Below are 14785 nucleotides of genomic sequence, written 5' to 3'. Positions count from 1 at the left end.
AAGGTTTCCTAGATGGCGATTTTCCACATTGACATGCTGTCAGTTGTCAAATTCAAAACATATTCATTCAATTATTCATTCATTCATGTATGTGTGTTGCTTGCCAAGACAGAGCCTAAAACTGCAGTCAGCAGTAATGGATATTGTGACGGTATGAACTTCTCTAACACATCTTCAAACTTTATGCATTCTCTTATAAAAGTAGACAGCCGGCGTTCATCTACTCTTTGTCCTCACAATGCATCAATCATATGTCACTTAATCCGAGTAAGAAGAACAGGTTGTTAAAACTGAAAGCTGTGACGACGTTCGTGTTGACACTTTCAGCATTTAAACAGGATACTAAATGAAAAACTTTTTGGTCTGACGGTGCCCCATGATGAACAGGTCAGGACCAAACATTAAATTGGATTCATACATTTTCTGATCAACATACATCACTACCTCATTATTCAGATTTAATGTCAGGTAAACCTTGATGCCTAACTTTGTTTTTACTTGCTCGGTAGCAGCAGAAGCTCCAGAAAATGTCACTGCTACATTTGCACATCATCTCACCTGCTGATGTTGTGGATATTTTACAGCAGGGCTGTTCGGCAAATTTCTGAAATGAGTAATGTAGACATTTATGTTGCTACATTCCACTACTCCAGAACATTTCTAAAACATTTAAGAACATGTCTAAAGACAGCTTAGAAACGGGGACCTCTGCAAAAATGCTTCCTGTAGAATAGAGACAACAGCTGAGGAAACAGCATGGGATTTGGATCTTGTGGCTTTAACCCAGAGAACACAGGGTTTAACTCATCCTAAACCATAAACTGAAGCTGAATTAATGGCCGTGTGCTAAATCTGCTATGTAGAGGTGAATAAAACGTTGCTTTTGTGTAACATCTCTGTGGCAGACAGTAGTGCACACTGTCATAACGCCTGACGTGTGCGTTTACCATCATTTCTTATCTGTGCCGTTGGATCAGGAAGAGCGGAATAAAATACACAGTGCCTTTTATATTTCATTGAATGAATGCTTCCGAGTTTAAGAGGACTCATAAAAGCTGCTTAATGTTTAACCGGTAAACAGTGACCCTGACATAATGATACACGTTTAGCACATAACAAGGTTAACACTTAGCTTTAAAGTTGTCGTTCTCTCCAGCCTGAACATTTTGTAACAATTTCACCACAACTTTTCAGCTGAGACACTCGTGGTGCAACAGATCATGACCAAACATTGTAAATCATCAGCAAGTCATCACTTGAGTAATAACCACAGTCGGCGTACTGTCAGGCCATCGTTTTCCCCTTCAGTGATCCACCTTCTAATCCTCATATTGAGGTCAGGCTAGAGAGTTTTGAATCTAGGCTACAGATGTTTTAAGTAATCACTTTCCTCATATTTCAAACAAAAACAACTAGATACGTAAGAAAATGCATTATATAAACAATTTAAGAAAAATAATTTCAGCTCTCTTCCAGGAAAAAGTTAATAAAAGCATTGGTACAAGCTTTTTACCAATTATTTCCTTGTTCCCTCCTTTTGTTTTCTCAGATTAGGTATCACATTTTAAACTACTTTCATTTCCAAAAGAAAAGATGTTATCTGTCCTTTTATGTGTCTAGTTCACCTTCCCCTCTCTTACTACACTTCCTGCTACAGGCCATTAACATTGCAGGTCACTGGCTGCCATGAAAGATAATACAAAGTTTGAGCCTGATAAGAAGCTTATTGGAGCTGGTTGCTTTCCAGAGTCAGCGTTTGTCACAAGCACTGGGCAGGTCCCTCTGCTGTTTGCGTAGCAGCGATTATTCAGCTCAAAGCTTTAATGATGCAGCACAGTATGCATCTTCTGCTTTGTTTCTCAGCTCTTTTTTCATTTACTTTTGATATGCAGATACGCTGTGGTGGTAAGCCTGAAAATAAGTGACTGACGGTGACTCAGCCAAATATACACACATGCCATCACAAAAACTTTAGGAGTAAAAGTTGCTGCCAAAAAATCTAAATAAACCAGTCCCACCATGTTATCACTATTCTAATGGGCTCGTCAGGCAAACTTCCAGAGTTGATAGCATAATCAAAGCAGTCCATGAAATACCTCTTTTGTTCTTCAGCTGGATCCAGACATTTCGTCTCACTGTATATGGTACAGTGTGTGTGTGTGTGTGTACAAACAGTGAGATTATCCAGAACTTTAGCTGTATGCATTGTGTCTGAAAAGATGTTTTGTATTCAAACCTACAAACATGAACAGCAAACTTAATAAGAAACTTGAAATACAATAATTCTGCTGAATATGTGGAAAAACTGAGATGAATTCGAGCGTAGAAACAGCAGCGAGTGTTATCTTCTAAGATAAAATTAAACCTAACGTGCATATATATATATGTGTGTGTGTGTGTATATATATATACACACATATGTATATATATATACACACACTAAAAGTCATTCTTAGTTCTTAGTTCATGGTTTAATAGGTAATGTAATACTTACAACACACACTTGAGTCACTATATATCAAGGAAACTAAAAAGTGGTTTTGGTTTGTGCTGTTGTTTCTAGAAAGAAACGAACATATTTGTCAGTTTTAAGGAAGTATGAATATGTGTTTTGGGGTGGGGGAGGTGGGTGGAATGCTTTTTGTGGTTTGCTATACTATTTTTCTTCTTTTTCCTCTTCCTTCTTTGGTCTTTAGTTTCTGTTCAAAGAGCACTATTACATTTAAAGTAAATACAGAATAAATTCTGACATCATAGTTTTATTACCTTGTTTGAACAATGATATAAAAGCCAAATGTTTGCTGACAATAGAAAAATGTCATGAATTTAAATTACACAGTTGCATTCATATTAGGATAAGAATAAACAAAACAAGCTGGAATAAGTATTTCATAATATCTTATAGTGCTATTTTTAAATACATAGCATTTATGGTCAAATGTTAGGCTATTAGAAATTAACTTTTGAAGTTTGAAGGATGCTTATAGCCAAAATTACTTTGACTGTATACGAAGCTGCAGTGGAATTGAGTTTTAAAGGTAATTAAAAACTACATTAACCCGTTTAGCCATTAATTATTAAAATTAATATTAATTTTTTACAAACAATATTTTACTTCTACTGACATGTACAGTGATGTGTTTTTATTTCTTAATCATATTTAAAGTTGACTTGATTTTCATTATTTTCATCTACTCTGTTAAACCTGATTAACAGGTTATATGAGTGGGTGCTATATCAGGTGTAGCCCTAAACTGGTTTAAATTTCTACCTCAATGAGAGGAGTTTCTGTCTCTCTTGGGGAGTTTGTCTCTGATCTCTCCCCCCTTACTTGTGGTGTTCCCCAGGGGTCAGTCCAAGGACCATTACTGTTTACCTTTTGTTACCTTTGGGACATGTTATGTTACATATAATCTTTATGCAGATGACACACAGCTCTACAGAGGCGAATGCTCTGTCGCCTCTACGTTTAACTTCGCTTAGCTATATAACACACTGTTGATCTCTTATGGATAAGCCAGTGTTGCTGATAAAGATAGTTGTTATAGATGGTTTTTTTGTTTACATTTGTCATCCATCCATCCATCCATCCATTTTCTTCTGCTTATCCGGAGTCGGGTCGCTGGGGCAGCTGCCTAAGCAGGGAAACCCAAACTTCCCTCTCCCCAGCCACATTCCCCAGCTCATCCAGGTGATAAAAAATACAATGTTGTGAAAACAAAACCTATGTTTTCTTTATAAGTGTTTTTTTTACTGAAATGTTTCCTTTTTAGTTTGTTTATATATATATATATATTTATATATTTTATTTCTTTTCTTTTTTTCTCTCTTTTTGAGGGGGACATTATTTTGTTGCGAGATGTTTGAAAGGTGCCGCCATTCCTCATTTGTTATCTATAAAAATGTCCTCTTCTGCATTCATCTGGAAGCTTGTATGATTTGCATGTCAAGTTTTGTGTGTTGTACCCAGACTTTGCATCAGGCCTTGATTGAGTCAACAGTGATAAAACCACCAAATTCAAAGACGCAGTTTGCACAAATATTGACATATAACATTGCAAACTGAAGAGTAATGACAACATTGTAGTTAATGCTTGTAGTGTCTACTCCATACACTGTAATTTACATTTGCAGTAATATTGGTGCTCTTTTTTAAATAAGATGACGTGGAAGTACAACTTATGCTGGGCTCACACCAAACGATTTTCACGGTCGCAGACTAAAAACGGAAGTCTTTAGGAAATCTTAGGAGTTTTGCTGGAGTCACAGCGCGCTCCCGTCATCTCGGTCGTTAGGTGTGATCTGGTAGTCTGCGCTGTTTAACGTCAATATTTCTCCAGTCTTGGATCTGCGACAATTTCTAACATGTTAGATATTATCGCAAGTCGCAGTGACGAAACACGATCAACAACCAATAGATGAGCTCTGACAAAGGCAGAAACAGGAAACCCGACATTCAGACCACCAGCAAAAAAGGACGGGGACAAAAAAAAAAAAAAAAAGACGAACAAGAAGCGGTGATGAAACGTCGTCGGTGGACCGTCCAGAAAGAGGAGCGGGTGGTTATTAGAAGTAAATGTCTGCTGTGGATCATTTATGTGTTACAGTATAATGATCTAACAAATAAGAGAATAAAAACTCATTCATCCCTCCAGATTCTGAGTCGGTGTAACACCTGGTGGAGATGCAAAGCCACACTTAGTAATGATGATGTGTAATTCCCTCCTGGAGGGAAACTCTCCCCTTGCTTGCTTTACTGTGTGCAGATCAGCCCTGTTCCATATCAACTGTCCAACATGTCACAAAAAATGCTAAAGAATCTAGTTGCAGTCTTGTAATTTGTGACCCTATAGATTCACAGTCTTTGTCAAATCTCAGTCTGAGACTAGGCTGAGACTTACAGTAGTAGCGGTTTAAAAGTTCCCATCCAAGCTGAAAGCCAGCCGAATACCTGCCGGCTTCCAGCCCAGTTCCATTCCAGTTCCAGCCAGCTGCCTTCCAACTTCCAGCCGCCAGAGAGGCCCCCTCCTTCTCCTGGGAGTGTCGATGTTTTAATCAAACTCCACCCATTCCTTGTAATATAGGGTAGACCCAGAAGATGGCGCTTCTCTCACAGACTTCTCATCGCCCGTAGTCTGTCAGATTTTATCTGAATTTACACTGACCGGCAGAGGCGCCACTCAAAGCACCTCTGATGGCCAGTCACAATTCATAAAAATGCATAAAACTTAATACATAATCATCGTTTGACGTGGAATGTGAAATTGTAACATGCTTGTGCGCTGCCAATTGTTTTATTCAGAAATGAATGCTAGTAGGTTAATAAAACCTTTCAAATACTGGATCACAGCCCCTAGCTCTATTCTCAATAGGATGTATTTATCATACTGATTAATCTTTTAATATTAGCATTATTAACATAGACAAATCAGATTTGGATCAAGCAACACAGAATCTGTTTGAGGTAGCTAGGAAGGGTTATTTTATTCTCATATTATTTATTTCACCTCCATAAGAAGACAGGGCGACAGATAAAAGCCCCACGCAGGATCGGAGATAATTTCTTCCACTTCAATGTGTCTAATCGCGGGGGGACATCCAACACTCGCTGTGCTGCGACTTCCTGCTCGCCGGGAATCCCGATTACGTCACCCCTCCAGGTGGGCTATTCCCCGACACGCTCTGATTACCATTCCAAAAGGTACTGTATGCAGCCCCCAACTTGAACATGCGCCTTCTTCAACATTCGCACTTGCTCCAGAAAATTACCATCTCTTAGGCTCCTCCACCACCACTTTGACTGTGGATTGATACCTAAATGAGCCGCAATGAGGCAGCTGAACAAGTGACCCAGTTTTGTGATTGTTGCACATTGGGTAAGAGTGGTCAAACGAGTCCAGTTTGTGTTGTCATGCTACCAGAAATTCAGTAGGCTAGTCGGTCCTAATGCAGTGAATTTCCATGTTAATGTTGCCAAATTCAATAGCATAGCAAGAGATGAAAAAAGAAACAACGATATTTCTTCAACATGTTAACCAAAATATTTACCTCTTAAAGCATAAACCAAGTATTTACAACAAGCAGTGTGCTTTTTAACGTTAACGTGTGCCATAGCCTACTGCACCGCTGTTCCTCCTTCCAAGTCTTCTTTTTTATTATATTGTTGTTTTATCATCTGAATATACTACAACAACACAGAGAAAATATATGAAAGTTTATTTTACGCTGGTATTTGCGCAGCAGAGTTTTCTGCCGCCGGATTTGTAGTCCAGGAACGGAGAACACAGCTGCTGCCAGGAAAGGTGGATTACATTTTGTTAAAGCACAGCAATCTCCGAGTAGCCTATTATAAATACCCTCTCAGTGGCAAAATAAAACACACTGGTCTGGTTTAGTCTTCACTCTGAAATGGTTCAGTCAGAGGAATATAAAGCTGTTTTAAAAATGTTGAGCAAGCTTAAAATAAACATTCATAGGCTATCTATGTGTTTTAGATTAACACAATGATAAAACAACAATAGGCTATAATAATGGAAAAGAAGCGGTGCAGCATGGCAATGATGCGTTAATGGCTCGGGTCGCGGGTTAAACATCAGTCTGGTTCGGATTTAAATGGAATAAATACATTGGTGACGAGTCGGGTTCGGGAGTCATTCTAACGGGTTAGAGCAGGTATGCGTAGCAAAACGGAACCGTGCAGGACTCTGCTCTAAGCAGTTCGGACTTGGTTGACCTGGAACCATTTGACAATAAAATCTGGAGCCATCCTGCAACGCGCTCGCTTAGGCGTCCAGTTAAACCGTGTTTATTCAACCAGTCCCTACTTCATTGCATTCATTCTTTCCTCATAGCCTACGTGCACATTTTTTTCAAGATTGTTTATGTCAGTTTTGTTTTGGAAAATGAAAAAGGAGTCTTTGCGCAGAACTTATAACATTATTCTAATCTTGCCACTTGCCTATTTTATTATTGTGTATTTTTGTAATAACATGTAAATTCACTGCATAGGAACCAACTAGTCTACTGAATTTTGTGTGACAACACTAACAGAACTGTTTTGACAATGCAACAATTACAAAACTGCGGCTCATTTACTTATCAATCCATAGTCAAAGTGGTGGTGGAGGAGCCTTGGAGATGGTAATTTTATGGAGCAAGTGCGAATGTTGAGGAATTTAGCCTTTGTTCAAGTTGTGGGCTGCATATATGCAGCCCACAACTTGGTATACCTTTCAGAATGATAATAAACAGAACAAGACACACCAAACCAGGAGCTAAGACCACGAAGTTCAGCATCATGCTTATCTATCTTTGGTGTTTTTACACCAACATTTTTATACACTGGATAATGATAATAATTATCGATTAAAGTCACGGATAAAACTGCTGTTGTTAAAACACACCCATCTCTTACAAAATCTAAAATGTAAAACAAAAAAAACAACAAACAAAAAATCTGGATCACTGTAGAAATATCTTTATTCATTGCTGATCATCTGGCCATTGAAGCGTTTTTATTTGGAATTGGGAACAAATATTTTCCACCCTGTTATATTCTGTTCCACTCTGTTATGTTCCATTCCACCCTGTTAGTAAGGTGTTTTTTTTTTTATTTTTTTTTTACTAAAAACATTGAGGACTGTGAACCTTGTTGCACCATATTAGGAAGTGAGGAACATTAAATTGATTTTGCTTTTCTGTTCCCAGGTCAAAAGGAATGTAATTATCTCTCATTTGAAATACTTGATTATGCTTTCCTTCTTGCCTTTGTGGAAACAGAAACGTGATAATCTCTCACTTGAAAGCAAGCTGGGCGTACAATAGTGTGATGACGATGAAAACTCACATGACCAATGCTCAATAAAGGGTACATGAAAATGTGAGAAATGGTCAAAAGCACAAATACCGTTTGTGGTGAGTGAAACTATACAGCACAGTCCACAAGGCTCTTTTCAAGCACACTCCTCCCCCCAAGGAGTATGCTTGAACAGCTAACGGCAGGTAATGGCTGTGTTTACAAATGTAAAGGTGCTAATTGTTGGCCATTGAATTGTTAATTTCAAACCGGGCAGCCTTTTGGTTGTACTCTGGGCATGGTAGAGGGATAAGAAATCTCTGGGTTTTCTAGTGTTAAACACTGGAAGTGTCGCCAGCGGTCTTTTGATGACCGCCAGTCACGCTACCATGCTTATAGTGTATTAAAAAGTAAACGGCTGAACCTGGTATTTTAGGACTTTTATTATATAGTTGTTGTCTATAGTTTTACCTGCTTACTTGTTTGGAAAAGTAAACACATCAATATTTACGAGCAGTTTAGCACGTCTAAACTTCCACAGAGCCGCTCAGGGAGACTCTTTCTCAGCCAAACTGTCGTATATAACAAGGCTACGGACTTGTAATAAATGGCCGCCCTACTCTGCTTCTGATTGGCTGTAAGATCACAAACCCTGTGTGATGATAGGCTGCTGGTTCCTGTCATTCCTACCAGCCTTTGCGCATGTGCCTGCTTCAGACAGCGGGCGGGCAGCTGTCCCACCGCTGAGACACAGTTGTATGACGTTTTATCACGTTTTATCACTAGATCGCTATGAATAAAATCCAGGGACACTTCATTTCACAGTATAAACCATTTATTTACTTATCTACTTAGGATAATAGCACTTTGAGGCCTAATTCAATGTTTACAATTCACATTTTTTGTGCAGCAGTTAACACAACATAAAAAAACACATCTTATTGGATGCTCGAATACAAAACAATAGTGCAACAATAGTGCACGGTATGACTTGTCAATGTAGTTCCTGGCAATAAACAGGGACTGATACTCCTCTCCAGCTGCTGTTCCCAACTCCTCAATAAAAAAGTAGCTATTGGCTGTCCTAAAAGTCGCTAATTAGCATAATCAGCCTGGTACATATGGTTGTAATGGATGCTGCCATAAAGAGGGATGTTGTGGGAAAGGTAAAAATGGATGAAAAGACAACCTAAAAATGTTTAGAACAGCAAAATAAATAAAATTAATTATGAGTCTTTCACATGTCACAACACTTTTAAGTTTTTAAATATTTTTGTCCACACTCTTCATTTATAGACATTACTATCTGACGGTAAGCCAGCGCAGGATCATCCAGCAGCAGCTTTGTACGTTTCATTTTTAGCCTGGCCATGAAACAGAGGTGAAAGTCTGAACGCAGCTGCTGGTGCTGGAGAGGACCAAGCCTCGTATGAGAGGGGTCTGCACAGCCCCAGGCAAGAGTAAACTATGTTCATTCACGTCAGTCTCCAAAAGTCTCCAATAATACCAGAAAAATTCGCTAGATTTGTTGGTAGTCACTTTTAAAATAAATAAATAAAAAAGTCGCTAGAGGGGTCTGAAAACTCGCTAAATATAGCGACAAATTCGCTAAGTTGGCAGCACTGAGGAATAATAAATTCCTCCAAGACCCGCCTCTTTTCAGTTTTAACTACTGCAAGGAAAAAAAAAAACGGCAAATATATCGGTCGCCATTGCGCAAGTAGATGAAAAATTCACTCGCACTGTCTCACATTTTAGTCGCAAAATGCGAGCCTTGTTTGATTGGTCTGTGTCAGACACGTGACCTAACTAGCCGACCCCCCCCCCCCCACCTGCGCCATGCTGGTATAAAGCAGCAACACAACGAGCATATTTTAGTTTTGTAGTACGTTTTAAAACCGTTTACGCAGTCGCCAGTATGGAGAAAAAAGAAAAAGATACCGTACAGGGACAAGCTTATCAAGGAGGCCCGGGTTCGGCATTTGGCCAAATTATCAACATTCAAAAAAACAGATCCTTACGACCTCAAAGCTAAGGAATGGAGCTCCAATGCAACATTACTACCTCCAACCTCGTCGCTGGACATAAGCTACCTCGTTTATGGTATCAGTGCTTACACGTATGAACAGTTCAGAAACTACAAATCTCTGGAAGCTCACGGACATTTCAGGAATGGCTGGGTGCAGGATCTGTTCACGTTTCCACCGCAGGACTGCACAACACTCACTGCAAAGGTAAGCTCACCTGCTGTTAGTGAAGTTATGACTGGTGGTTAGGGTTACTTTACTTGTTTTGTCTGATTTTCTTATTTAAACTCAGAGCATACATGATTAATATGCATTACAATGTTGCAAAAGAAACAACTTCATATTTATATTACATAAACAGTTTTAAATGATCTAATAATCCTACCACATTTTCATACAACATCATTTCTCAAGCTAATATGTCAGTCTGGCATCAGCCTGTAAACCAGAAATTGTAATAATAGACATCCTTATAAATGAAGCTAAATATAGCAAACGGTTAAACACTGTTGTAAACTGTTGTTGTCTGCCAGTGTGTGTCTAAAGGTCTGCACTCCCAGCACCTGCCTGACTCTCCACTGAAGCTTTGGGTCATCATTGACGTCTACAGCATGCAGCAGCTAAAGACTTCTGGATCTGCTCTCATTGTTTCTCTTGTTGAGACACATAGTTGTTTTTTTTTTGTTTGTTTGTTTGTTATTTTAACCAAAGTTGCATGTTATATTGTTTCAGTGCTGATATTTCCATGCAAAGATGTAAAATTCTCTCTCTACATAACTTCAAGATATTACGTGTTTTTATTATATCAAATGTGCATATTTTCTATTATTGAAAGTTGATCTGTTTACAGTTGTGCTGCTACTGTTTATTCTGACTGAGAATTTCAATAAAAACTTTTATGAAAAAGTAAAACTCAAGATTCTCATCTGGTTAAAAATCATGTTTTCTATTCAGTGTTTATCTCCACAAGATTTTAAGTGTAATTGAAATTTAATGTAATGTAATTTTCATTATCAAAACTGACACTGGTTATTTATGTGCTTAAGAGGCAATGAAAAGTCAAAATACTTCAAAAATGCCATTGACACACTTTATTATTTATGTTTAAGTCGTGTACAAAAACAAAAAAAAAATGCACATTTTTGCTGCACAAATAATATAAAAAAACTTCCAACTGTCTGACTGTATACACACATAATCATGTGTCTCATCCTCCGATCAGCTGATCACCATCTTCTCCAGCCTTATGTGTCTCCTCTCTGGTCTGTAGCTGACCGCTTTACTCTCCAGCATCAGGTGTCCTCTTCATGGTCTGTAGCTCTCCAGTGTCTGCATCCTGGTGGACTCCATCTCTGCTGCTTGCAGCGTCTCTTACCTCAGCTGATCCCGTTTACTTCGTCTTGCAGAGTGTGCAGCGTTTGTGGGTGTAACTGATGTGTGTCCTAGAAGCTGGGATGGTGCACAATCTTGGCCAGCCATCATTTCTTAAGCTGGTTGACCTGCAATCACATTTTTGGTGTTTATTAAAAAAACTAACATTGGATGCTTTTATTACATTTCACAATCTTAACCACTTAATCCAACCAGTTAACCATCCCATCAGATCTCCCAGAGCACTCTTGGTATTTACCTGGATCTCTAAAATCATTCACTCTGTGACGTTTTATATAAAGATGATTAAACAAAATAAACACTGATCAAACACAGATGAACCCATTTCTATTTCCCTCCTTCTTTGCCTCTAGTTTACAAGTGAAGTTAGCCCTTGTGAATATAGCGACTTTAAAAAGCCAAATAAAATATATTCCTTAACATTACTTATGCAATAAAAACAACAGCAACAAAAAAACTCTCCTACTTGCCTTTATGAAAAATGCAGAGAGCAAACACGCATGAAGGGAGATGGTGGTGAAAGTGCGACCAGGCCATCCAACGCCTCAGCTACATCCTCAACCTGCTGTCCAAAGCCTCTTTTAAAAGTGGGAAACTGAAAAAATTCTAACGTTGTGGCCTACTTTTCTACCTTTTTTAATCGTGTGACTTAGTATGGCAGTCTTTCACACAACACGAGACTCCTATTTTATCAAAGATTGTAACGCAGCAAAGAAGATGAACAGTCATTTACGAGGATGAAACCAACATGGCGACCGACTATCCCGAGTGTGACGTCAGCTGACACAAACCAATAATGTGATATTTTTTGTAAATAGAAATTGTTTACAGCAATTACTACAGAATATTACAGTTCCAAATTGACCATTGACCAGTGAATTTTGTGACATTTTTTTGTTTGTTTTTTCAATAGAAAGTTTTTGGTAAAAATATTGTTAGAACTATAATTTTTTTTTACATACATACAAAGACTGTTGAACGTGGACAGTAGACGTTGTCTCACAGGACTACATAAAGAATGTAGACCAGCAGCATTGTCGCTGAACCGAAAGTGAAGCTGCTTTCATTTAAGGAAATTAGCAAATAAATAATAAGAAAAGTCACTATACAGTCTTAAAACCATGACAGTAAAACTAATCTTTTTGTGCTGTGGACCAAAGTAGGCATTCACTTTCTGCCATGAGACTGGGTTATAAATAGATTCATAACAGTTGTTATTTATGAGAAAAAATCTGTGGAAATAAAAAATGATTTTTTTTTTGTGGGAGTGTTTACCAGCTGGTTTTAGGAAGGAAGGAGGAGCATTGCTGTGTTTGGAAATAGTTGTAAAGATGGGTTAATTGCAGTATTTGCTGTAGCTTTACTTAATAATCTCTCTCTCTCAGTGTTTTGCACAGTAGCTGTCAGTGATGTCCAGATCTTAGACACAGACTGAAACTTCCCCCATCATGGACTCAAAGAAGCCCAGCATGATGCACCACCTCCGCCAGAAGATGCTGCCACACTTCAGGCGAGGCAAGACGAGCCCAAGCAAGCCAGCCATCCAGCTGGATTGCACCATGGACCATCGGTTGAGCTCCTCTGTCCCAGACATGAGAAAAATGAGGCAGGACTACACTCGTGTCTCCCCCAACTCGCAGTTCCAGCAGTACAACGCTCCCACCTACAGCAACCCTTCCACACCACTTACCAGCTCTGGCACACACCTGGAAGGAGGAGCTGGGAGTGGCCTCAGAGCAGGTGGAGGAATTAGTAAGAGTGAACTCAGGCTGAGTGTGCCTACAGACTGCATGGACTGGGCTTCCTCTCAGGAGTCGTTCAGTAGTATCAGTGGAGAAGATAAGAGCCCCTCAGAGACTCATTATAGACCTGTTCAAGGTATGGAGCCTGAAGAACTGGCACTGCCGGAGATGATGACGGTCTACAGCCCCGAGGTCATCCCTGTGGAGGGTTCCCTGGACAGCTCAGAGGTACAGGCTTCATTTGAAATAAGAAATGAAAAATACATCAGTTCTCCAAAAATATTCATTATACATAGCATCTACATACATAGCATCTATGTATATTTTAATGACAAAAATTAAAAGTTACGGGACAGAAGAATGCACAGGGACATCCTGGTAGTGCACAGATAAAAAGATAAGGTGTTTTTAATGTACATTGGTGTGCGTGAGGTGTCGGGTTTATTTGCACAGGACTTGAAAAGTTTAACTTGGAGGAGCTCATTAGTGCTGCAACTGGATCGCCATCCAAAATCAATAGTTCCCAGCCATGAATGTGTGTGTTATTTACAGTGTTGTGTTATCAGATCTACAGGTGACTATCCAGCCTTATTAAACTTTCAGCAACAAAAGCAAAAGGAAGTTGAGTGGTAGTCTGGCATGTCACACCACCTGATGATAACCGTGGATAGCACCACTCAGTGACACTGTTTACTCTTACTGTGTGTAGAACACAGCCTTCATTATGTCACTAACTAAACAATATTAACTCATGAGGAACTGGTATATGTTGTTTTCTGTATATTTGTAAGTGCATGCTTGCAGCTCAGCCTTGCAGACAAAAGAATGAACTGAATAGAAAAATTTATTACATTGGAGAGTTTTTGATGATTTGTCATTAAAGCGACACTAACTTGTCGAACTTTAAACTCCATACCTCTGACTTGATTTGATGGCACACTCTCCTTTGAGAAAGTTTTGCGTAACTTTTGATCACACATGCCTTCTGAACATCCTGAGCCATTTTGGTGTCAATACGATAATATCTCTAGGATGAGTTCGTTCAAATGTGAGGTCAGTAAAACGCCAAAATGGTGACTTTGACACTCACATTCATCATGTACATTCCAGGAGATGTCATCACTCCAGGAAAACCATAAACCACACTTAACAGTTTTTTTCTAGCCAAGGACGTCACATCGCAGCAGCATTTTGCTTTATGACACTTAGTCACACACTAGCAGATATAAACACACTGGCCACCGTGGAGTTTTTACTCTTTGCTAGCTAACGTTTAGCTTTTCACGTAGTGCCATCATCAAAAAATTTTCTTACATGCAAGCTATTAAAATACCTAAAAAACCTGTGTGTTTAGTGCTCAGTTATCAAATGTTGGTAACTGAACACAACAAGATGATTACCTGTTAAACATCAGCTTGTAGCACCTCCAGGCTGAAGTGAAACTTGATATATCTGCTAGCATGATTGCTGCCTTCTAGCCCTACTAGTTTTAATTTATAGACCTGTCAAGTATTATTATCTTGATTTTGCTCACTCTGTTGTACACAATGGATAATGCATGTTTACAGTGTGAAGGTCAAAGGGTTTAATATGAGCCCAGTGGCTTGTTTTACCTCAGGGTCCCATTTTAGGCGAGTTCACAGCTACATCAGTAAATTTTAAGAAAACAACACGATGACCACATCAGCATTGTGTTCATATCAAATACTAGGGTTCTGTATACTGTGAAAACTTTGATTATTGATGAGATTTTAGGAGTTATAATAGTTTGTTTTTTTTCAAGTAAACAAAAATTGTAAAATATTAAGTTTATTATGTTTGCTACCACG

General features: G+C 38.9%; 1 protein-coding gene across 4 annotated transcripts in view; it reads left to right on the top strand.

Annotated features, from left to right (window-relative positions):
* mctp2b (multiple C2 domains, transmembrane 2b) overlaps positions 1-14785 on the top strand; it is a 55497-nt gene that overhangs the window by 6645 nt on the left and 34067 nt on the right. For 3 of the 4 annotated variants that reach the window (XM_041981010.1, XM_041981001.1, XM_041981017.1), the window contains exon 2: positions 12600-13184. The exons of the other annotated variant lie outside the window; for it this stretch is intronic. In XM_041981010.1, the coding sequence (XP_041836944.1) occupies positions 12663-13184 (522 nt within the window). In that variant the 5' untranslated portion in view covers positions 12600-12662. The remainder of the gene's footprint in view (positions 1-12599; positions 13185-14785) is intronic. 4 annotated transcript variants of the gene reach the window in all.

Source organism: Melanotaenia boesemani, chromosome 1 (genome assembly GCF_017639745.1).
Source record: "Melanotaenia boesemani isolate fMelBoe1 chromosome 1, fMelBoe1.pri, whole genome shotgun sequence".
Classification (NCBI taxonomy): domain Eukaryota; kingdom Metazoa; phylum Chordata; class Actinopteri; order Atheriniformes; family Melanotaeniidae; genus Melanotaenia; species Melanotaenia boesemani.
This window is presented reverse-complemented; position numbering and strand designations above follow the sequence as displayed.